This window comes from Bufo bufo, chromosome 1 (genome assembly GCF_905171765.1).
Source record: "Bufo bufo chromosome 1, aBufBuf1.1, whole genome shotgun sequence".
In the NCBI taxonomy this organism is placed as follows: domain Eukaryota; kingdom Metazoa; phylum Chordata; class Amphibia; order Anura; family Bufonidae; genus Bufo; species Bufo bufo.
In genome coordinates, this window is record NC_053389.1 from 123923957 (window position 1) to 123949642 (window position 25686).

The 25686-nt window shown below is 44.2% G+C and overlaps 1 protein-coding gene across 2 annotated transcripts in view; it reads right to left on the reverse strand.

The window, feature by feature from the left end:
• Nucleotides 1–25686, reverse strand: part of RCN2 (reticulocalbin 2) — a 39680-nt gene that overhangs the window by 2809 nt on the left and 11185 nt on the right. Inside the window, exons 2-7 of one of the 2 annotated variants that reach the window (XM_040429217.1) lie at nt 19001–19152; nt 17797–17902; nt 14657–14853; nt 14396–14509; nt 12666–12762; nt 12376–12515 (exon numbers count right to left, since the gene is read on the reverse strand). In XM_040429217.1, coding sequence (XP_040285151.1) covers nt 12376–12515; nt 12666–12762; nt 14396–14509; nt 14657–14853; nt 17797–17902; nt 19001–19152 — 806 coding nt within the window. Of the gene's footprint in view, nt 1–12375; nt 12519–12665; nt 12763–14395; nt 14510–14656; nt 14854–17796; nt 17903–19000; nt 19153–25686 lie in introns of both variants that reach the window. The other variant, XM_040429208.1, reaches the window with a different exon arrangement.

Below are 25686 nucleotides of genomic sequence, written 5' to 3' on the forward strand. Positions count from 1 at the left end.
AGGGTATTAGGAGAAAGCTCCAGATCTATTTCCGTCCTGAAGAAAATCTAAGATCAACGATATGTTGGGTCTAAATTGATCAAATGAATCTCCACACTAAGGCCCCTTTCACACGGGCGAGTTTTCCGCGCGCGTGCAATGCGTGAGTTGAACGCATTGCACCCGCACTGAATCCTGACCCATTCAATTTTATGGGGCTGTGCACATGAGCTGTGATTTTCACGCATCACTTGTGCGTTGCGTGAAAATCGCAGCAAGCTCTATATTCTGCGTTTTTCCACGCAACGCAGGCCCCATAGAAGTTAATGGGGCCGCGTGAAAATTGCAAGCATCCGCAAGCAAGTGCGGATGCGGTGCGATTTTCACGCATGGTTGCTAGGTGACGATCGGGCTGGGGACCCGATCTGTATTATTTTCCCTTATAACATGGTTATAAGGGAATATAATAGCATTCTGAATACAGAATGCAAAGTAAAATAGTGATGGAGGGGTTAAAAAGAAAAAATAAATTAACTCACCGAGTCCACTTGATCGCGTAGTTGCGGATCTCTGTCTTCTTCTGTAATGTTGAGCTGCCGGCTAAGGACCTGTGGTGACGTCACATCACATGATCCAATCACATGGTCCCTCACCATGGTGATGAACCATGTGAACCATGTGATTGGGCCATGTGATGAGCACAGTGACGTCATCAAAGGTCCTATTCCTGTGCACAGCAAAGAAGAAGACAGAAGAGATGCCGGCTGCGCGATCAAGTGGATTAAGGTGAGTTAAAAAAAAAATATATAATTTTTTTTTAACCCCTCCAGCCCTATTTTACTAAGCATTCTGTATTAAGAATGCTATTATTTTCCCTTATAACCATGTTATAAGGGAAATTAATACAATCTACAGAACACCGATCCCAAGCCCGAACTTCTGTGAAGCCAACATCTTAAGGAATTTTTAAATTCGGGTGGAGAATGGGACCTTGGTACAACAGATCCAATCTCATCGGTAGCAGAAGGGGGGCTTCTATGCTGGGAGACTTTAGCAGTGCAAACCAGCTCCTCTTAGGCCAAAAGGGAGCTACCAAAATCAAGGTACACTTTTCTCTTTGAAATTTCTGAAGAAATGGGCGGGAATGCGTAGACTAGGTGGGATGTCCAGTCCTGATTGAAGGCATCCACTGCGGTTGGGAGATCTTTCTGATTGAGGAAGAAAAATGTATCTATTTGATGATTTTTCTGGGAGGCGAACAGATCTATTAATGGATTGCCCCTACTTTCTTCTTATCAGCTGAAATGCTTCTGGGCATAAAGTCAACTCCCCCGGATCCAGAACATGGCGGTTCAGGTAATCTGCTTTTGTATTCAAAGATCCCTTTAGGTGAACTGCCGCGATCGAGATTATATTCTGTTCCACCCAGGAGAATATTTTGTTTGCTAGATTCTGAACTGGACGATGTCTCGTCCCTCCCTGATGCTGAATGAAGGATACTGCTGTTAAATTGTCCAAGTAAATTAAAACATAACGTTTTTTTCATAAATGCGATGTTTTCTTTAGGGTTTCCCAAATTGCTTGTAATTCTCTGAAGTTTGAGGATTGTTGCCTTATGAGGAGTGGCCATTTGCCCTGGTAGGTTTCCTGTTGAACTACAGCCCCCCAACCCTGAAGACTGGAATCCGTTGTGATTACAAGTGGACGTTCCTGGCTCCAGTATATTCCCTTCTCTAGGTTGTTGTCTATGAGCCACCACCTTAGGGAGTTTTTTACATTTCCATCTAGAAATATTTGTTTATCTAGGGTGACATGTGACCGGTTCCACCTGGATAGAATGAGTCTCTGAAGGGGTCTTAAATGGAATTGAGCCCAAGCGACTGCTGGGATACATGATGAGAGACTTCCTAGAATCTTCATTGCTGCCGTGATAGAGCAGAATCTTATCTTTTTGAATTCTTTTATCTGGTTTTTCAATTTCTCTATTTTGGGAAAAGGCAGGAATGATCTCTGAGAAACAGAATCCAAAGAGATCCCTAGAAATGTTTTCAGGCTGCTTGGGGAAAGATCTGATTTCTCCCAATTGATGATCCACCCTAACGATTGGAGGTGGTTTAGAACTTTCTGTAAGTGATCTTGTAGCAGATCTTTGTTGTTCGCTATCACTAGATCGTCCAGATACGAGATGACGCTGATTGAATCTGGTCTTTGAGTCGCTACCACCTCCGCCATGATCTTGGTGAAGACTCTTGGCGCTGAAGAAATTCCAAAAGGGAGACATACAAATTGATAATGTTGGATGTGACCCCTCATCTGGAGACTCTAATTCCACACGGTAACCCTCTCTTATGATGTTTAGGATCCATCAATTTGATGTTATTTGCTCCCAAGTTCTTAAAAAGTAGCTGAGTCTTCCCCCTACTTGTATGGCGTCATTGTTTCGGATTAGAGGAGGAGGATTCCCCTCTGTTAGGGTTGAAAAGGAAATTCTTTCCCCTACCCCTTTTGCATAACTCCACCTCCCTGTTTTTCCCTCATCTTTCCTTTGTTCCGATTGGTACCGACGGCCATGAAAATTCTGTCTTTTTTATTTAAATCTCTCTTCTGGAAAGCCTTTGTTCTTATCAGTGGTGTTTTCTAAGATCTTGTCTAGATCTGGTCCAAAAACGTATTGGCCATGAAAGGGAAGAGAAATTAGCCTATTTTTGGATGTAATATCCCCTCCCCATGCTTTGAGTCGCAGAACCCGTCTGGCTGTGTTAGACAAAACTGCCGTGTGTGCTGAAAGTTTTACGGATTCAGCTGCAGCATCCACCAAGAAATTAGTTGCCATTTTTAGTAACGGAATGCTCTCCAGAATCTAATCTCTTGGCGTTCTATTGCCTAGATGAATCTCCAATTGTTCTAGCCACAGATTAAGGGTGCTAGCTACACAGGTAGAGGCCACCCCTGGCTTAAGCAGGGGTGCCATAGCCTCCCAGTTTTTCCTTAGTAGACTCTCAGTCTTCCTATCCATGGGGTCCTTAAGTTGCGCAGAATCTTCAAATGGCAGGGCGGTATGTTTTGCTACTTTAGCCACCGGAGCGTCTACTCTGGGGATGGATCCCAATCGGCGCAATCTTCATTGTTAAAGGAATAGCGCCTCTTGATGCCCCTAGGAATGAAAGATCCTTTGTCTGGCTTCTCCCATTCTGACCTGATTAACTTTTAAATGTTATCTGGAGCAGGGAATACGGACTTCCTCTTTTCCCCCAGCCCCCCGAATATCTCTTTCTGCACCGACTTGGGCTTTTTAGGCACTTCCATCTGAATCGTGGCTCTAATCACTTTTATAAGCTCATCAATGTCATCCGGATTGAATAACAAACGTTTATATTCATTATCTTCGTCAGAAGATGTATATGTTTTTTCGGCCGTTTCAGCATCTGATCCTCCCAAAACGTCAGAATCCGAGTCAGATACTGGATTGCGATTATCACAGATGATTTGAGGAAGATTAGAGGGAGCTGGATCTCGGGAAGCTAGTGCGGACTGAACTTCCTCTTTAACTAAGGTCCTGATATCTTCCAGGAAACTAGAGGATTCAGCTTTTACCACATTAGAAGTATTCTTTACATAAGAGCTTAGCTCCAGTGCTGGGTAGCCGCTTATAACATATACCACATTTCCTTGTTTTTTTTTTAGGAGCTGAAACAGAATCCTTTTCTCCCTGAAATGTAAGGGAGAAAAGGATCAGCTAACCAGGGTATAGGGGATATCCATGAGGTCTGGTACACCATGTGCCTGGATTTGCTGCAGGCTCGGCGTGATGGGGGCAGTCATCTGTAAACCACTCCCGTCCCAGACACTGCACTGTTCTCCTGTAGAAAGGGTCGCGCTGTCCGGACGCCATTGAGCAGGTCCTGCGTCTTTTTTATCGGAGATGACGTCATGATGTCCGGCTCCGCCCCCAGCGTCTGAAGTCATGCGCCGGCAACCGGAGGGAACGCATCTCAGTGTTGCTCCGGCCGCCATCTTCCTTCTACTCTTCATGAAGCCCGCCTGGACCGCCGCAGGGGAATCTTTGCATGGGATTGCATACAGTCTGCGCCCGTGCACAGGCCACCAGAAGAGGAGGGAGAGCCGCACTGGTAGGACAGGAAAAACACTGGTGATGGAGGGGAAGGGGTGGGATGTTTTTCCTGTCCTATCAGAGGAAGTCAGTCTCAGGATGTGCTGTCATGGCGACGAGTAGGGAAAGGTGGAGTCTCACAGAGGCAAAGATAGGCAGAGGTTTACCAATCTGCAAAAAACTGCGGAACAATTTCAGAAAAATGTTCCTCAATGTAAAATTGTGAAGACCCCAAATATCCCACCATCTAAAGTACATAATATCAAAAGATTCAGAGAATGAGAAGAAAGCCATGTGTGCAAGAGACAAGGCTGACAGTCTATATTGGATTCTTGTGATCTATGGGTCCCAGGTATGACTCTGTGCTGGAAATCACTGCATGGGCTCAGGAACACGTCCAGAAATCATTGTCTATGAACACAGTTCACAGTGCAATCCACAAATGCAAGTTAAAGCTGTATCATGCAAAGAAGAAGCCACAGGTCAATGCAATCCAGAAACGTTGACGTCTTCTCTGGGACAAAGCTCATTTAAAATGGACTGAGGCAAAACGGAAATTGTTCTGTGGTCAGATGAATCAAAATGTAACATTCTTTTTGGAAACCACAGATTCCATGTTCTGCAAACTCAAGAGGAGAGGGACCCTCCAGCTTATCAGCACACAATTAAAAAGCCTGCATCTCTGATGGCATGGGGTCGTATTAGTGCCTATGGCATGGGCAGCTTACACATCTGGAAAGGCTGAGCAGTATATAGAGGTTTTAGAGCAACCTAAAACCTTCCATCCAGACAATGTCTCGCTCAAGGAAGGCCTTGCATATTTCAGCAAGGCAATGCTACATCCATCACAACACCATGGCTTCACAGAAGAAGAGTCTAGGTGCTGAACTGGTCTTTGTGCAGCTCAGACCTTTTACCAGTAGAAAACATTTGGAGTATCATGAAATGAAAATTCTGTCAAAGACCTGGGACTCTTGAGCAGCTAGAATCCTACATCAGATCAGAATAGGACAACATTCCTCTCCCAAAATTCTTCTCACTTCACAGACGTTTAGAGTAGACATGGCCCTGGTCCTAACATTTTTGAGTTGTGTTGCTGCCTTAAAGTTCTAAAGGAGTTAAATATTTTTCATGAAGTGGTAAAATGTCTTACTTTCAACATGTGACATGTGTTCTGTGATCTAGTGTGAATGAAATGTGGGTCTATGAGATTTGAACATCATTGCATTCTGGTTTTATTTACATTTTACACAGCGTCCAAACTTTTTGAGAACTGGGGTTGTAATAACTTTTATACTTTTGCATCAATGGTGTTTTGTTTTTTGCAGGACAGGTTGTAGCTTCTACATTTACCATTATGTGGCATGTATACGTTAGCATTACATTTTTATTCATTTCAAAAGAATTAAAAAAAAAAAAAAAGTCTTTTTTAACTCATCTTATCATATTCCCATCTTTAACCACCTCAGCCCCCAGTGCTTAAACACCCTGAAAGACCAGGCCACTTTTTACACTTCTGACCTACACTACTTTCACCGTTTATTGCTCGGTCATGCAACTTACCAAAAAAATGACATTTTTTGCAAAAAAATTACATTTTTCACTTTCAGTTGTAAAATTTTGCAAAAAAAAACGAGATCCATATATAAATTTTGCTCTAACTTTATTGTTCTACATGTCTTTAATAAAAAAAAAATGTTTGGGTAAAAAAAAAAAATGGTTTGGGTAAAAAAGTTATAGCGTTTACAAACTATGGTACAAAAATGTGAATTTCCGCTTTTTGAAGCAGCTCTGACTTTCTGAGCACCTGTCATGTTTCCTGAGGTTCTACAATGGCCAGACAGTACAAACACCCCACAAATGACCCCATTTCGGAAAGTAGACACCCTAAGGTATTCACTCATGGGCATAGTGAGTTCATAGAACTTTTTATTTTTTGTCACAAGTTAGTGGAAAATGATGATTTTTTTATTTTATTTTTTTCTTACAAAGTCTCATATTCCACTAACTTGTGACAAAAAAGAAAAACTTCCATGAACTCACTATGCCCATCAGCGAATACCTTGGGGTGTCTTCTTTCCAAAATGGGGTCACTTGTGGGGTAGTTATACTGCCCTGGCATTCTAGGGGCCCAAATGTGTGGTAAGGAGTTTGAAATCAAATTCTGTAAAAAATGGCTGGTGAAATCAGAAAGGTGCTCTTTGGAATGTGGGCCCCTTTGCCCACCTAGGCTGCAAAAAAGTGTCACACATGTGGTATCTCCGTATTCAGGAGAAGTTGGGGAATGTGTTTTGGGGTGTCATTTTACATATACCCATGCTGGGTGAGAGATATATCTTGGCAAAAGACAACTTTTCCCATTTTTTTATACAAAGTTGGCATTTGACCAAGATATATCTCTCACCCAGCATGGGTATATGTAAAATGACACCCCAAAACACATTCCCCAACTTCTCCTGAATACGGAGATACCACATGTGTGACACTTTTTTGCAGCCTAGGTGGGCAAAGGGGCCCACATTCCAAAGAGCACCTTTCGGATTTCACCAGTCATTTTTTACAGAATTTGATTTCAAACTCCTTACCACACATTTGGGCCCCTAGAATGCCAGGGCAGTATAACTACCCCACAAGTGACCCCATTTTGGAAAGAAGACACCCCAAGGTATTCGCTGATGGGCATAGTGAGTTCATGGAAGTTTTTATTTTTTGTCACAAGTTAGTGGAATATGAGACTTTGTAAGGAAAAAAAAAAAAAAGAAATCATCATTTTCCACTAACTTGTGACAAAAAAAATAAAATTCTAGGAACTCGCTATGCCCATCAGCGAATACCTTGGGGTGTCTTCTTTCCAAAATGGGGTCACTTGTGGGGTAGTTATACTGCCCTGGCATTTTCCAGGGGCCCAAATGTGTGGTAAGTAGGTAAATGACCTGTGAAATCCGAAAGGTGCTCTTTGGAATGTGGGCCCCTTTGCCCACCTAGGCTGCAAAAAAGTGTCACACATGTGGTATCTCCGTATTCAGAAGAAGTTGGGGAATGTGTTTTGGGGTGTCATTTTACATATACCCATGCTGGGTGAGAGAAATATCTTGGCAAAAGACAACTTTTCCCATTTTTTTATACAAAGTTGGAATTTGACCAAGATATTTATCTCACCCAGCATTGGTATATCCAAAATGACACCCCAAAACACATTCCCCAACTTCTCCTGAATACGGAGATACCACATGTGTGACACTTTTTTGCAGCCTAGGTGGGCAAAGGGGCCCAAATTCCTTTTAGGAGGGCATTTTTAGACATTTGGATACCAGACTTCTTCTCACGCTTTGGGGCCCCTAAAATGCCAGGGCAGTATAAATACCCCACATGTGACCCCATTTTGGAAAGAAGACACCCCAAGGTATTCAATGAGAGGCATTGCGAGTTCATAGAAAAAAAAAAATTTTGGCACAAGTTAGCGGAAATTGATTTTTTTGATTTTCTTCTCACAAAGTCTCCCTTTCCGCTAACTTGGGACAAAAATTTCAATCTTTCATGGACTCAATATGCCCCTCAGCGAATACCTTGGGGTGTCTTCTTTCCAAAATGGTGTTATTTGTGGGGTGTTTGTACTGCCCTGGCATTTGAGGGTCTCTGCAATCATTACATGTATGCCCAGCATTAGGAGTTTCTGCTATTCTCCTTATATTGAGCATACGGGTAATGAGATTTTTTTTTTCCATTCAGCCTCTGGGCTGAAAGAAAAAAATGAACGGCACAGATTTCTTCATTCGCATCGATCAATGTGGATGAAAAAATCTCTGCCAAAAAAAGAAAAAGGAGGGGAAAGGCGTCTGCCAGGACATAGGAGCTCCGCCCAACATCCATACCCACTTAGCTCGCATGCCCTGGCAAACCAGATTTCTCCATTCACATCAATCGATGTGGATGAATAAATCATTGCCGGGATTTTTTTTTTTATATATACAAAGTGTTTGCCAAAGTATATGAACACCGCCACCTCCTCAGCTCATATGCCTCGGCAAACGTATCTTTTACTGCAGAGGAGAAATCTCATCTTGCAGCGCCGCATACACCGACTTGCGTGTAATCTGACAGCAGCGCAATGCTTCTGTCAGAATGCCCATCAGTGCTGCAGCTAGTCGATCGGTTGGTCCACCTGGAAGGTAAAAAAAAAAAAAAGAAAAAACCAGGCCGCAACACAATAATTTTATTAACTTTGGAAGAGAACATCTAAACTTTAACTTTTTGAACTGAACATTAACCTTTTTGCTTACTGTTTTTTTTTTTTACCTTTATAGAACAAACCTCTCCTTCCCCATGGGACAATGTGCAAAGCGCAAATCGCCCAAAGATGTGGCGAAGTGCGTTATGCACTTTATCCCAGGTGAAAGGAGAGGTTTGCAGCAGCTGTGAGTGAATGGGCCCTAATAGCCCTGTGTGCCTGTCCTGGTGAGATGTGATCCCTATGCTAGGTGTACCTGTGTGTGGTACTTCCGGAAACACTCTCCATAGCATAGGGCAGGGTGGTCAGGACAGTCAGGACAGAAATAGCGGGTGTCACGCCTTATTCCACTCCTGCTACAGACACATTTTTTTCGGGGTGGCGGTTGGGTTGAGGTACCAGCAACGACACTGGGGAAATGTCGCTCGTGTAGACGGCTAACTACACTGGTGGATGGGGCCACGGAACCTCCTGGATAAAGGAGGTTCTCGATGATCTCTTCCTGGAATTTGAGGAAGGATCGTGTTCTCCCAGCCTTACTGTAGAGAACAAAACTATTATAGGCAGCCAATTGAATTAAATATACAGACACCTTCTTATACCAGCGTCTGGTTCTGCGGGAAACTAAATAGGGAGCCAACATCTGGTCATTGAAGTCCACCCCTCCCATGAGCGCATTATAGTCGTGGACTGAGAGGGGCTTTTCAATGACACGGGTTGCCCTTTCAATTTGGATTGTCGTGTCTGCGTGAATGGAGGAGAGCATGTAAACGTCACGCTTGTCTCTCCATTTCACCGCGAGCAGTTCTTCGTTACACAAGGCAGCCCTCTCCCCCCTTGCAAGACGGGTGGTTACAAGCCGTTGGGGGAAGCCCACGCGACTAGTTCGCGTGGTGCCACAGGCGCAAATCCGTTCTAGAAACAAATGCCTAAAGAGGGCCACACTTGTGTAAAAATTGTCCACATAAAGATGGTACCCCTTGCCGAATAAGGGTGACACCAAGTCCCAGACTGTCTTCCCACTGCTCCCCAGGTAGTCAGGGCAACCGACCGGCTCCAGGGTCTGATCTTTTCCCTCATAGATCCGAAATTTGTGGGTATAGCCTGTGGCCCTTTCACAGAGCTTATACAATTTGACCCCATACCGGGCACGCTTGCTTGGGATGTATTGTTTGAAGCCAAGGCGCCCGGTAAAATGTATTAGGGACTCGTCTACGCAGATGTTTTGCTCGGGGGTATACAAATCTGCAAATTTCTGGTTGAAATGGTCTATGAGGGGCCGAATTTTGTGGAGTCGGTCAAAAGCTGGGTGGCCTCTGGGACGGGAGGTGGTGTTGTCGCTAAAATGCAGGATGGTCTCAAATCGTGTCCTGGACATAGCAGCAGAGAACATGGGCATGTGATGAATTGGGTTTGTGGACCAATATGACCGCAATTCATGCTTTTTAGTTAGACCCATGTTGAGGAGAAGGCCCAGAAAAATTTTAAGTTCGGAAACTTGGACTGGTTTCCACCGGAAAGACTGGGCATAAGAGCTTCCCGGGTTGGCGGATATAAATTGTGTGGCATACCGGTTTGTCTCTGCCACGACTAAGTCCAAGAGCTCCGCAGTCAAGAACAGCTCAAAAAATCCCAGGGCCGAACCGATTTGAGCCGTCTCAACCCGAACTCCAGACTGGGCGGTGAAAGGGGGAACTACAGGTGCGGCTGAAGTTGGTGACTGCCAATCAGGGTTTGCCAGCACCTCAGGGATTCTAGGGGCTCTACGGGCCTGTCTGCGCGGTGGCTGCGACGGGGTAACTACTGCACGTGCCACCGTACCAGCTTCAACTGCCCTTCTGGTGCTCGCCACGTCACCATGTTGTACGGCAGTGCTGGTACTAGGTCCAGGAAGGGCTGCGCTGCTGGTGTATGCCTCACCACGTGATCCGGCAGCGACAGCCCCACTCTGCTGCTCTTGAAACGGATCCTGCACAACCTGTGGTCTAGCGACACGGGGCCGGGTACGCCTGGTGCTGTCAGGGACCTCCACCTCCTCGTCCGAACTTTGGGTCAGAGAGCCACTGCTTTCCACAGGTTCATATTCTGACCCGCTAGATTCGTCAGATGAGGGTTCCCATTCCTCATCCGACTGGGTCAGAATCCTGTAGGCCTCTTCAGAAGAATACCCCCTGTTTGACATTTGGACTACTAAATTTAGGGGTATTCCCTGAGACTACCCAAGAAAAAAAGCAAGCCTGTCTTACAAAGGGGAGGCTAGCGAAGTACCGGAGGCCGCTGCGGTTGATAAAAAATATCAAAACTGATTTTTTTTATCGCCGCAGTGCGTGTAAAGTGAATGTGCAGTGATCAAAAAACAAATTTTTTTTTGTCACTGCGGTGGGGCGGGCGTGGGTGAACGCAAGTGTGGGCGACCGATCAGGCCTGATCGGGCAAACACTGCATTTTGGGTGGAGGGCGAGCTAAGGTGACACTAATACAATTATAGATCTGACCGTGATCAGTTTTGATCACTTACAGATACTATAAAAGTACAAATGCTGATTAGCGATACGCTAATCAGCGAATAAGTGACTGCGGTGCGGTGGGCTGGGCGCTAACTGTTGCTAAACTACCTAACCAAGGGGCCTAAACTATCCTAAAACCTAACAGCCAATACTAGTGAAAAAAAAAAAGTGACAGTTTACACTGATCACTTTTTGTCTTTCACTAAGTGATTGACAGGGGGCGATCAAGGGGTTAATTAGGATGATGGGGGTGATGGAGGGTGATCTGGGGCTAAGGTGTAGTGTTGGTGGGTACTCACAGTGATCTCTGCTCCTCTGCTGGATCCAACCGACGAAAAGGACCAGCAGAGGAGCAGAGAAGCCATATAACAGATCATATTTACTAATATGATCTGTTATCTGGCTAGTGATTTGAATTTTTGAAAATCGCCAGCCTGCCAGCCAATGATCGTGGCTGGCAGGCTGGTGACAAAATACTTCTTTAACTTTTGCTGGCCCGCGATGTGCATGCGCGGGCCGGCAATGCACGAAATCTCGCGTCTCGCGAGAGGACGCACCGGCGCGTCCACCCAGAACAACAGGACCGCCGCAAAGACGCAATCCTGCGTACGGCGGTCCTGAGGAGGTTAATGTCCGGATGTTGTCGGGTCCACCTCTGGGAACCACATCTACACTTGCAGCTCCAGTGAATGAAGAGATAGTCACTGCTCTCTTCATTCACTTCTATGGGGGATCCTACAACAGCTGAGTGCTGCCCATGCTCGACAAATTCTTCATTCACCTATGTGGCCCCGTTTGTGAGACAGAACCAGAGGGGATCTTACCCCTTTTGTAATGTACCACAGTTACAGCCAGGGGCGTAAATACCATATCGGCAGACCATGCGACTGCTATGGGGCCCAGGGCAAGAGGGGGCCCAGTCTTAGTTGGGATTATCTCCTCTTCTACTGGAGGTGAAAACTTGGTCAGGACTCTACCCTCTAAAAAGGAACAACTTTTAGCAAATGAGGCAGTGGAAAAATTGGCCAAGGGTCATTGAAAAGGGTTTAGGCAGAAACCCTTCTGTCCTGTGTGGGGGGGCTTGATTTGATCCTTGCTATGGGGGCCCTTACTTCTCTATGTACGCCTCTGGTCACAGCACTGAGAGGGTTGCCTGTCTGGTTTGGAGTTGGCAGTTGCAGCCATCATCTTGACATAAGTCAGTCAAGGTGCAGCAGCTACCTGAGGCCATTGATGTCAAGGTGCAGAAAGGATTTAAGGGACCAGATCATTGCCTGACAGGGAACATGTGGCCACATCTATGGCACTTTATAAGGTGGGTGCCCTCAAATGGTCCTGCTTGAGCAGAGTGGGATGCTCAATTTGCTAGGAGCATGCTACCTTGGTATATGGGTGGTTTTGTGGGCATCAGGGCAGGTGTCTTGGACCATATTATGTCTAGTCTAGTTGTACTGTGGTGAGGACTAGTACCGAGCAGCCCTCATCTTTCCACTATCCAAGATAATCATTTTAAAACATATAGGACGCTTGCACCAAACGAGTTCCCTTACCTCTTCCTGTGACACCCCAACATTGTTTGGGACAATCCAGGACAGCAGTTCTGTAGGGTTGAGCTTGCCATCACCATCCTTGTCATAGTCGTTTTCAAACCGGTCTTTTTCAACGATCAGCCATTGTGGATCTTCAACAGCTTCTTAAGAAGACGTAAAGCGGTTACTTCCTGCTCAGCACCCCTGACCACCATCACCAGACAACACAAAGCAAGGCTTCTCATCCTGGATGGGCATGCTGGGAAATCTAGTTACCCAGAATATAGCAGACCATGCTGAACTCAATATACCTGGATCTTGTGAGTATTCACCGAGATATTCATCTAAGCTAACAAATCCATCCCCGTCCTTGTCATGTTCTTCCAAGGCTCCTTCAATGACAAATTCCTAAAAAAAAAAAAAAAAAAAAAAAAAATGGGACAGTAAGTTTTTATTAGGAACATGAGGTGAAAACAAGATTACCACAAATAACCCTTTTAAGGCTCTGTTCACATCACAATTTGGTCCTATGGTTTGATTTATACACTAAAAAAGGCTCTATATCTATAGGCTTCCATTCACCTAGCACATGTATTTTTGACATTCACTGGTCAGTATGCCCCATCAAATTTAGTATTTTTTCGGTATCAAATAGTGTAACTTACTAAGCTATTCCATACAAAGACTTAATGTAAGTACATATACTGCACAACAATTGGATCCTATTAGCAAAGCATGCCGTTGCATGCCGACATGGTGGTACACGTTGCAGCCTGCCAACATATCTCCAACTCAGTTCTCACATGTGACATCTAGTGGCCAAAAACCTGCATTGCACACTAGTCCAAGAGAAAAGCATCACATTTTAGTCTTCAGTGAAATTGACTCTAACCACTATTATCACTAGAAGGCGGAGGGTTAAAGGGCATCTGTCAGCAGATTTGTACCTATGACACTGGCTGACCTGTTACATGTGCGCTTAGCAGCTGAAGACATCTGTGTTGGTCCCATGTTCATATGTGCCCGCATTACTGAGAAAAATAATGTTTTACTATATGCAAATAATTCTCTAGGAGCAACGAGGGCGTTACTGTTACACCTAGAGGCTCAGCTCTCTCTGCAACTGCTGCTGCCTCTGGACTTTGATTGACTTTAGGAGAAGTCAGGGCCAGGCATGAGGATGTTTTCACTACCTGACCCTGTGAATCAAACTGCAGAGGACGCGGCAGTTGCAGAGAGAGTAGAGCCTCTAGGTGTAATGGCAACATCTCCATTTGCATATATTGGAGGCACATTTGCCTATATTAAAACTTCAACTTTCTCAGCAAATATGAACATGGGACCAACACAGATGCCTTCAGCTGCCAAGAGCACATGTAAGGTCAGCCAGTGTCATAGGTACAAAACTGCTGACAGATGCCCTTTCAATGACTGAATAAAAGTCAGCTTATCTCCCATGTGAACATAACATGTGACATGTAGAAATTCATGCCTAATCCTTCTCTCCCCATCCTCTGCTGCTGGGAAACCGTCTGGATGACCCTATACATATTACATAAGCTAGCATGATGGGGTTGTCTCCTCTCAGACACTGATGACATATCGCTAGGATGTCAGATAGGTACCTCCAAACTGAAGGAGAGCATATCGTACACACAAAGCGTGCTCTTCATTTATCGCAATGGGAGTTCCAAAAATAGTCGTGCGAGCACACTCTGCTATTTCTGAAGGTCCCATAGCAGGAAATGAGGGCAAACCGCCATTGCTCCGTTCACCGCTATGAGACTGCCAAAAATAGTCTGCTATTTTCGGAACTCCCATAGCAGTGAATGAAGGGTGGCAGCACATGCGTGGCTGCTCTCTGTTCACTTCAGGGGTCCCATTCTGGAGATAGAAGAGGATCCCAGAGGTGGAACCCACACCTACCTGAAATTCATGGCATATCCTAGCAATATGCCATCATTGCCTGAGATGAGCCAACCCCTCAATTTCTGCAGGACATCCCAGGGCTTAGATTGTTTAATCCACATCTACATCTCACCGCCATATAATCTGTTTCCTCAGGGTGTTCAAAGTCTGTAAACTCATGTAAATTCAGCCCCGAATCGTTATCCTGATCGGCACGTTCAAATCGCTTCTTGTCCTTCAAGTGGATCTTTGCAAAGAAAACATATATAGTTTAATATGGCGTCCAACGCCTACTGTAAAATGACAGCACTGAATATGGGATCTTGAGTTGTGCCTCCTTCTAAACATCAATTAGAATCACTGTAAGTAATGACTAAAATCCCCAGTTTCTTACCAGGCGGAAAGACTCTTCCTCGTCATCTTCAAGAACAGTATCTTCAGAGTAGTCGATGATGCGGTCGTACATGTGCAGGTTGTACTCCTCCCAGGTTACGGTGCCGTCCTTATCCAAGTCAACCTCTGCAAACTGCTCCTTGGTGTCTTCTAAAACATAATGCTTAAAGGACTTCTGAATCCATGAGCTCAGCTCATCTTAGGAAACAAGAAATGGTTAATAAATTCATTTGCATAAAGCCACGTTACGAAAAGTTGGAAAAAATATGGTGCTGGTTCATACAATACAGGGACCAGTAATAATATCAACGCTCACCTACAGTCTTGGGGTATAGGCGGGAAGTACATACCTGCTCACTCCTCTGGGTTCACTTTTGAAATAGAGATCTCAAGGGTTTGTTGCACAGCGACAAATGCTGCCCACTGCCACTAGAGGGTGCTAACGCCAAATGTATTTATATTGCTCTCATTGACGTCAAGGTAGTGTAGTGACTTATCATGGCATTCTATGGGACTCTGGTGGCAATGTTTGCCAAGGGCCAGTCATCACGGCACTGTTTATCTGGGACTGCAGGGACTATGTTGGCACTGTTTGTGAGAGGGCCACTCTGCTGGCTGCTTACTGAGCGCCACTCTGCGGACACTGCTTAGGCTACTTTCACACTAGCGGCACTGACCTCCGGCAGGCTGTTCCGTCGGGTGAAAGGCCTGTCGGATCCGTCCTGCCGCTAGTGAACGTGTGCCCCTGGACTGCCGCTCCGTCCCCATCGACTATAATGGGGGCGGAGTTCCATAAGAGGCACGGCAGCGCACCGCAAGAGGCTGCCGGAATAAAACTACGACATGTCCGACATTTATTCCGGCAGCCTCTCGCCGTGCACTGTCATGCCTCCGCCGGAACTCGGCCCCCGTCCCCATTATAGTCAATGGGGACGGAGCAGCAGTCCGGGGGCACACGTTCACTAGCGGCAGGACGGATCCGACGTAACAGCCTGCCAGAGGTCCGTGCCGCTAGTGTGAAAGTAGCCTTATGTAGTGCATTTACATCCAGAGATTGAACATTCATCCGGACCCAGTCCTGCTCACACAGCTGGTTGGGGTCTGTACACTGTAATGAAGCGTGTGCCTGCGCAAGACTGACTATGGGTGGAAACGATGACACTGACAGATTGAAAATTGTGAAGAATGGAAACAGAAAGTATATATTAACCCCTTAATTTGATTTGATTCAACTTTATTTTCATTACACATGTATAAGTACAGGGTAACGAAATGCAGAAGTGCAATAAAAAACATGTTCTATACAGATAAGGGTAGTGTAGAAGGTAGGAATAGTTATGTACAGATTATGTACAAATAAGTTGAGTATACAGGTGTTTATATTACAAAAAAAGTGACCCTATCGGGAGATACATGGCGCCTAGGCCAGGGGCAGAATGAAACAGGTTTCCTCAATACAATTATGTCTTACTCTGAAACTCTGTGCAGTTTCAGAGAAATTATAGTTAAAGGGACTCTCCAACATTATGTCCGACCTCCCACAGTGATGATCATACTTACCTGGTCTCTACCGCTATATTCGGTCTCCATTGCTCCCCAGCCGGCTCTTCATCTCCCGGTGACCATTTGTCGACCATCGATTGTCTGCAGCATTTACATGCAGGATGTACACCAGGGAGATGAAAAGCGGTCCGGGGAGTGCGACAGTATGACCAGTATGCTGACCACCGTGGCTCAGTCATTCTGTCAGGTCTGATACAATGACTATTAAAAATTCTAAATCCATAAATAAAAGTATATTAGAAAAAGTATTATTAGGGCATTTGGGACATTTTACAAAAAACATAATTAAAAGTTGAGTTACTCTTTAATATGCCGTACTGGGAAGCTGGAAAGAAATTATTAATGGGGTGGGACTGAGCAAAATAAACAACTATAGTTTGTTATGCTTTAAAAAAAATAAACTTTAAAGAAAAAAATTTCTTTGCATTGCCATATTGACACCCATAACTTTTTTTTTATATTTCTGCCTATGGAGCTGTGCGAGGTCTCTTTTTTGGGGTGATCTGAAGTTTTTTTTTTGGGATACATATGACAATTTAATCACTGTTCTCAATTGTTTAGGAGGCAAAACGACCCTTTCGATTTTTTATGGTGTTCTCCGCAGGGAATAAATACTTTTATATATCGTTCAGGCATTTTTGGACGCAGTGATACCAATGAGGTTTATAACATTTATATATTTTTTTAACTTTATTTTTAGTTTCCCAGGGTGATTTGGACATACAATTTTTAGATTGCTTATACTATAGACCGCCATGGTTCCCCATTGGAATGGAGTGGCAAACATGCATGTCTGCTGCTCCATTCAAAAGCGGAACATGGACCCCCATTTTAGTGATAGCGTGAGCCCCAGCAGCCGGGCCCCTGCTGTTCAAACACTTATACTCTACCCAGTGGAAAGAGGGCAAGTCGTTGTCATGGTACATCCCCTTTGAGCCCTGTCACAGGCAGAGATTAATAGGAAGGCTCTAGGCTGCCAGACTGGGGACAGCCTGCTCCCAGTAAATGACCCCGCAGATGTCAGGGCTGCAATCATGGGCGGACTGGGAGCCTAAAGAGCACCATGTTGTAGACCAGTCCAAATTGACAGAAGCTGGAGCAACACAAGTAGGCAGGGCCAACAAAAGTACAGGACACTGAATATACAAAATGTCCCTTTAAGACATTTTATGACGTATAGTTATGCAATTTTCACTAAGGGGTTAAAAATTTGCAGAATCAGGGCTCATCCACATGGTCGTAAGTGTTTTGTGGTCTGCAAAAACTCCTGCAGAAATGTCCTATCCTTGTCTGCAAAACGGACAAGAACAGGACATGTTATTTTTTGCGGGGCCATAGAACAGAAATACAGATGCAGCCAGCAAACGGGTGCGCTGACCGCATCATTTCTGGCCTCACTGAGATGCGGGACTAAAACTACGGGCGTGTAGATGAGCCCTTATACTTTGATGGAAGGACAACACCATTTTGCTTCAATTATATAATTTAATAATGATAAAAATATATATAATTAAAAAAAATGACATAAAAGGAACACCTATGTGCTGCTTTAACGTCACACACAAAGATCTCTCCTACCCAATGTCAGGTATCCATCTGCATCCACGTCAATTTTCCGAATGATAGATTTCAGTCTTTTCTGTTGTTCTTCTGGACTCAGCTCTGCAAATTCGTCTGCTTCTTCCTTACAGGAAAACAAGTGGTATAAGGTTAACCAAACAGCAGCCGGAGGTCTGGATGAGCCCTTATATAACCGGATTATTGTATTACCACAGACAGGAGGAATAAGCAAGAGGCAGAGGGAATGTGTCATCAGAAAATGACCTGCTGTTTAAATCGCTTTTTATGTTTAACATATTTTTAAAGAATTTTTGATGATATTTTAAATTTTCCATGTATTCCATACAGTTTAACAAAAAGCATGAAACACTGCAGTTTTCGCACTGACCACTATGTCTAATAACTGGCACCACCTCTTGGTTTATACGTATCACTTTACCGCAGTTACCTGCTTATCTGTCATTCAAATCCTGCCTGTAAAGATATCACCTCTGTGTATAGATAAGACAGGATCCGCCATTCACAATAGGCGATTGTCAAATCTTATCTATTCTTTCCTTGTACAATCACTGCAGAGGTCACAGAACGCGCCTAGAAAACTCTCCCATAGGAGTCAATGAGGTCCCCTCCTGACCACTGTCTCTATGGACCACGGGGCTGCCATTAAACAGTTTTCTTAATGCCGTTAAGAACAGCTCAGACAAGATGGCCGCCCCCCATAATCATGTTCCGGAAATAAAAAAAAATAAAAAAAAATCTACAATCAGAAAATAAAATCCGATAAGAAAAAACAAGATGTTCTGCGATCTGGTTTTAACCGGCAGATAAAGGAAATGTGTCACCAAAAATGTTAAGGGTGCAGCAAAATCCGACTACACGGTGTGTTTTGTAGTCTGTAACCATGGAGACACAAGGTCTGCACTGGAGCTGCATACACAAGATGGTAGGGAATTAAACTGAGGTTATCTGGAAACTTTCTTGTAGTGTTTATTTTAGATGCATTCCAACATAGAAATAGCTAAAAAAGGAGCAGATACACAGACAACTAGGATAACCTTCATAGAATCCAAGCAAAGCATGGCACTAGGCCTTCTCTATTCCCGGAAGAAATCCAAGGAGATTTTCTAACCTGAAGTTCACTGGTTACTTAGCAAGAGAATGGACTTTTAAGCCCCAGGATAAAATATACACAGTATACAGATCTTTACATATCTCGCGGTACCTCTCCTCCCAGGAACATCTTCTTGTCATAGTCGGCATTGTGCTCGTCGTTCGTATAGTGTCCATCGTCGGGATGATTGGCAGATGCGTGCAGGTGGGCAGCACTGAGGGTCAGGCACACAGACAGAAACACCACCACCTTCATCTTCATTCCTGATCAAGTCAATGGAACAACAAGAGCTTCATTACTATAAAAGTTGAGTAAATGATCAATGTGTTACCGACAGGATTCCCATTAAGCAGCTTAGCGCCCGTTCACATGGCGGAATTCAGGCAGCGGAGGCGTGGTATCTGGCAGAGGTGACCATACTTGCACACTATAGGAAAACGTTTTCCAAGTGCGACCACCTCTGCTGGATTGCAAGATGGTCGTAGCCCCTGAATACAAGCAGTGTATAATCGGATAGAAAATTTTTAAAAAATTGTTGTGAAGATGAAAAGATCCTTTATAGGGGTTGTCCAGGAATTTACTATTGATGACCTACTCACATGAAATCTATAGGTAACCATTGCTGCTTTTAAAAGGGATATTCCCATCTTTATGGAAAAAGGAATCAAGTCAGCGAAGGAGGCAATATGGACAATAACAATACATTAGTCAGTGCTTTGTATTCATTTTGTCTACATGATTTGCTGAAGTGAGACAACCACTTTAAGGAGTTAAAGGCTATGTATACCTTTGGGGGCAATTTTCTTTTTATTACATTGTACTCATTTTGAGCTAAACAAAAACAACATTTTTTTAATTGGTGTTTATTAAAAATATGGCATCCTGTTTTCTGTATATAGCCGAGATGCTCTAGAAGCACCCCTTGGATTTTCTGTCTTTCCTGTCATCTGAGGAGCAGACAGACTTCTTATCTCTGACCTCTTAAACACACATTATAGCTCACGTCTTACCTTACCGATAAGAAAGTAGCCTTAAATAAGAGTTTATGACCTCTTAGTAAATTAGAGATAAGAGATAATTTAAAGCACTTGACACTAGGGTTGTTTCGATACCAAAATTTTGATTCGGTTTCGATACCATAAAAAAGTATTGCGATATTCGATACCACGCGAAAAAAAGAAAACACCAAAAAAAAGCTGCGTGCATTCCGCATTTCATGGAACGTCCGACCCATAATTAAACAGTCCGATCCTATTTTTTTGGGGGGACAGGGTGATGAAATAAAAAAAGGCGAATCGCGCAGTTTTTATTTTTCTTTTACGGCGTTAACCGCATAGGAGATGTTTTTTTAATATTTTAATAGTTTGGACTTTTCGGATATTTTATTTATTGTATGTGTGTATATATATATATATACACATATATACACATACAATAAATAAAATATCCGAAAAGTCCAAACTATTAAAATATTAAAAAAACATCTCCTATGCGGTTAACGCCGTAAAAGAAAAATAAAAACTGCGCGATTCGCCTTATATATATATATATATATATATATATATATACACACTTTATATGTAAAATAGGGAAAGGGGGTGATTTATACTTAATATTTTAATGTGTCTTTTTTTTATTGTTTTACTTTTATTTTTATTTTTTTTACAGTTTATTTAATAACTATTAGCCCCCTTAGGGGTAGAACCTGGAATCTTTTCATCCCTTGTCATATTCAACCCTAATAGAGCTCTATCAGAGTGAATAGGACCTCACACTGTCCCTGCTGCCCTGTGCATAGTACACACAGCAGCATGGAGCATACCATGGCAGCCAGGGCTTCACTGCTGGGGCTCCGATCAGAAGCTGCCACTGCTACCAATGAGAGGAGTTGAGGGGCTGTGGCCACCGCCACCAATGATATTAATACGGGGGAGGGGGGGGGGGCGCACGGCTCCACCAATGATAATTAACATTTAATATACAAGTACATCCGGTGGTAGAAACACATTGCCAGCATCCAACCTCTGACAGGGCGCTGCGATAAGCGGCAGTTAACACCTCAGGTGCGGCACCTGAGGGGTTAATTGTCGTGGATCGCAGGGTGCCAGCAATGTGTTTCTGCCGCCGCCTGCATTTGTAATGTATTAAACATTAGTTGTCATTGGTGGCGCAGTGCCCACAGCCCTGCCCTCCTCCGCCCCTCCACGCTCTCATTGGAGGCAGTGGCAGCAGCAGCACAGGGGGGAGGGAAAGACTGCTTCCTTCTTCCCTGTGCTGCTGAGGGAACATGGCGCATGCTGAGAGCAGCGCGATTCATATTCTCTGATACTGGGCTGTGCAGTAGCATAGCCTACTATCGATAAAAGACAAATCCCAGTATCGTATCGATACCGGGCTAAAAGTATCGATTGGGTATCAAAAGTTTGATACCCGAAACAACCCCATTTGACACTGTACGGATGACAGATGACACTAGAGTTGTTGCGATACCAAATTTTTGATTCGGTTTCGATACCATGAAAAAGTATTGCGATACTCGATACCATTCGATACCACGCGAAAAAAATAAACAAAAAAAGCCACGTGCATTCCTCATTTTTAAAAATGGCGAATCGCGCAGTTTTTATTTTATTTTTTCTGTTCCGGCATTCACCACCTAGATTTTTTTTTAATATTTTAATAGTTTGGACTTTTCTGACGTGGCGATGTAATATGTTTATTTATATATTTTATATGTGAAATTGGGAAAAGGGGGGTGATTTATACTTCATATTTTAGTGTTTTTTTTTTTTTAACTTTTTATTTAATAACTATTTCCCCCCTTAGGGGCTAGAACCTGGGATCTTTCATCCCTTTTCCTATTCACCCTGATAGATCTCTATCAGGGTGAATAGGACTCCACACTGTCCCTGCTGCTCTGTGCTTTGTGCACACAGCATCAGGGATGTTACCATGGCAACCAGGGCTTCTGTAGCCTCTTGGCTGCCATGGTAACCGATCGGAGCCCCAGGCTTACACAGCTGGGGCTCCGATCAGAAGCTGCCACTGCACCACCAATGAGGGGGAGTGGAGAGGTCCCTGTGGCCACTGCCACCAATGATTTTAATACTGGAGGGTTGAGAGGGGCCGGCGCACTGTGCCACCAATGATTTTAATGGGATGGGGGGATTGAGGGGGGGGGGGGGCACACTGCACCACCAATGATTTTACCCCTTTATACAGGAGGCGGGTACTAGCAGATCAGCGGCAGTTAACTGCCGCTGATCGCAGCTCCCTGTCAGGGGCAGGGTGCCGGCAATGCGATTCTGCTGCCGGCACCCGCCTCCTGTATGTGTTAAAGACTGACTACTGTATATGAGTCCAGACTTTCACTATTAGGCCACACAGAGCGGCGCCCAGCGATGTCTCAGCACTCACCATTTAGTCCTGGGCGCCGCTCCGTTCGCCCGCAGTGCCCCATTACTGTCTCCTCTCCTGCTCCACATGCTGCTGATTACTATCGGAGCGATGGGAGGAGACATCAGCTTCACTAGTGGGCGTTCCTTCTCCCTGGCTGTAGCGCTGTCCAATCGCAGCGCAGGGAAAAGGAACGCCCACTAGTGAAGCTGATGTCTCCTCCCATCGCTCCGATAGTAATCCTATCATTGGTGGCGCAGTGCGCCCGCCCCTCCTCCGCCCCTCTCTTCTCATTGCCGCCCCTCCTCCACCCCCTCTCTTCTCATTGCCGCCCCTCCTCCGCCCCTCTCTTCTCATTGCCGCCCCTCCTCCGCCCCTCTCTTCTCATTGGTGGCAGCGGCAGCAGCACAGGGGGAGGGAGGACAGCTTCCTTCTCCCCGTGCTGCCGAGAGAGAACATGAGCGCGCCGATAGCAGCGCGCTCATGTTCAGAGATACTAGACTGCGCAGAAGCGCAGCCCAGTATCGAAAAAACGGAAATCCCGGTATCGTATCGATACCGGGACAAAAGTATCGATTGGGTATCGAAATTTCGATACCCGCAACAACCCTAGATGACACTAAACGGTGTAAAGTAATTAACACTGAAGAGGACAGTATACTGCTACAGAGGGATCTGGATAGACTGGAGGCTTGGGCTGATAAGTGGCAGATGAGGTTTAACACTGACAAATGTAAAGTTATGCACATGGGAAGGAATAATGCAAGTCACCCGTACATACTAAATGGTAAAACACTCGGTAACACTGACATGGAAAAGGACCTAGGAATTTTAGTGAACAGCAAACTAAACTGTAGAAACCAGTGTCAGGCAGCTGCTGCCAAGGCCAATAAGATAATGGGTTGCATCAAAAGGGGCATAGATGCCCGTGATAAGAACATAGTCCTACCACTTTACAAATCACTGGTCAGACCACACATGGAGTACTGTGTACAGTTCTGGGCTCCTGTGAACAAGGCAGACATAGCAGAGCTGGAGAGGGTCCAGAGGAGGGCACCTAAAGTAATAACTGGCATTGGGCAACTACAGTACCCTGATAGATTATCAAAATTAGGGTCAGTACAGAGATCTATCCCATCATCTATTTATCCCCAGGACTGTGACTGTGACGAGGGGACATCCTCTGCGTCTGGAGGAAAGAAGGTTTGTACACAAACATAGAAGAGGATTCTTTAGAGAGGGGTCGTTGATCCAGGGAGTTATTCTGATTGCCTGATTGGAGTTGGGAAGGATTTTTTTTCCCCTTAAGGGTCCATGCACACGTCCGCAATTCTGTTCCGCATTTTGAGGAATGGAATTGCAGACCCATTCATTTCTATGGGGCCACACGATATGCGGGCCAGATCCGGAAATGCAGACCCTCACTTCCGGGTCCGCAATTCCAATCCCGAAAAAAATAGAACATGCCCTATTCTTGTCCGCAATTGCGGACAAGATTAGGCATTTTCTATTAAGAGCCAGCGATGTGCAGTCAGCAAAATGCGGAACGCACATTGCCGGTGTCAGTGTTTTGCAGATCCGCAAAAAACACACGGACGTGTGAATGGACTCTAAGTGGGGAAAATTGGCTTCTACCTCACAGGTTTTTTTTTTGCCTTCCTCTGGAACTTGCAGGATGACAGGCCGAACTGGATGGACAGGTGTCTTTTTTCGGCCTCATTTACTATGATACTAGTTGACCTGCACAAAGTGAAAGTGAAAGTACCAGTCACACAGCTAGAAAAACTGTTTAACCTTTGTGACATAACAGTTCAATATTTTTAATTACCGTAACCCCTTAAGGACTCAGCCCTATTTCACCTTAAGGACTTGGCCATTTTTTGCAAATCTGACCAGTGTCACTTTAAGTGCTCATAACTTTAAAACGCATTGACTTATCCAGGCCGTTCTGAGATTGTTTTTTCGTCACATATTGTACTTCATGACACTGCTAAAATTGGGTCAAAAAAGTTAATTTTTTTTGCATAAAAAAATACCATATTTACCAAAAATTTAGAAAAATTAGCAAATTTCAAACTTTCAGTTTCTCTACTTCAGTAATACATAGTAATACCCCCAAAAATTGTGATTACTTTACATTCCCCATATGTCTACTTCATGTTTGTAGCATTTTGGGATTGATATTTTATTTTTTGGGGATGTTATAAGGCTTAGAAGTTTAGAAGCAAATCTTGAAATTTTTCAGAAATTTACAAAAACCCAATTTTTAGGGACCACTACAGGTCTGAAGTCACTTTGCGAGGCTTACATAATAGAAACCGCCCAAAAATGACCCCATTCTATAAACTACACCCCTCAAGGTATTCAAAACTGATTTTACAAACTTCGTTAACACTTTAGGTGTTGCACAAGAGTTATTGGCAAATGGGGATGAAATTTGCGAATTTCTTTTTTTTGCCTAATTTTCCATTTTAACCCATTTTTTCCACTAACAAAGCAAGGGTTAACAGCCAAACAAGACTGTATCTTTATTGCCCTGACTCTGCCGTTTACAGAAACACCCCATATGTGGCCGTAAACTACTGTACGGGCACACAGTAGGGCGCAGAGTGAAAGGTGCGCCGTATGGTTTTTGGAAGCCAGATTTTGCTGGACTGGTTTTTTGACACCATGTCCCATTTGAAGCCCCCCTGATGCACCCCTAGAGTAGAAACTCCATAAAAGTGACCCCATCTAAGAAACTACACCCCTCAAGGTATTCAAAACAGATTTTACAAACTTTGTTAACCCTTTAGGTGTTGCACAAGATTTAATGGAAAATAGAGATACAATTTCAAAATTTCACTTTTTTGGCAGATTTTCCATTTTAATATTTTTTTTCCAGTTACAAAGCAAGGGTTAACAGCCAAACAAAACTCATTATTTATGGCCCTGATTCTGTAGTTTACAGAAACACCCCATATGTGGTCGTAAACCGCTGTACGGGCACACGGCAGGGTGCAGAAGGAAAGGAATGCCATACGGTTTTTGGAAGGCAGATTTTGCTGGACTGGTTTTTTTTGACACCATGTCCCATTTGAAGCCCCCCTGATGCACCCCTAGAGTAGAAACTCCAAAAAAGTGACCCCATTTTAGAAACTACGGGATAGGGTGGCAGTTTTGTTGGTACTAGTTTAGGGTACATATGATTTTTGGTTGCTCTATATTACACTTTTTTGTGCGGCAAGGTAACAAGAAATAGATTTTTTGGCACGTTTTTTTTCAATTAAGATTTTTATTGAAATTTTTCGGTACAGCCAAAATAAAGACATATGCAAATGTAAAAAGCGTTTAACAATTTAAACATCATGTCTACAAAACTGTGTTGGGTAGATACCCATTATCACATAGTATGGCTCATG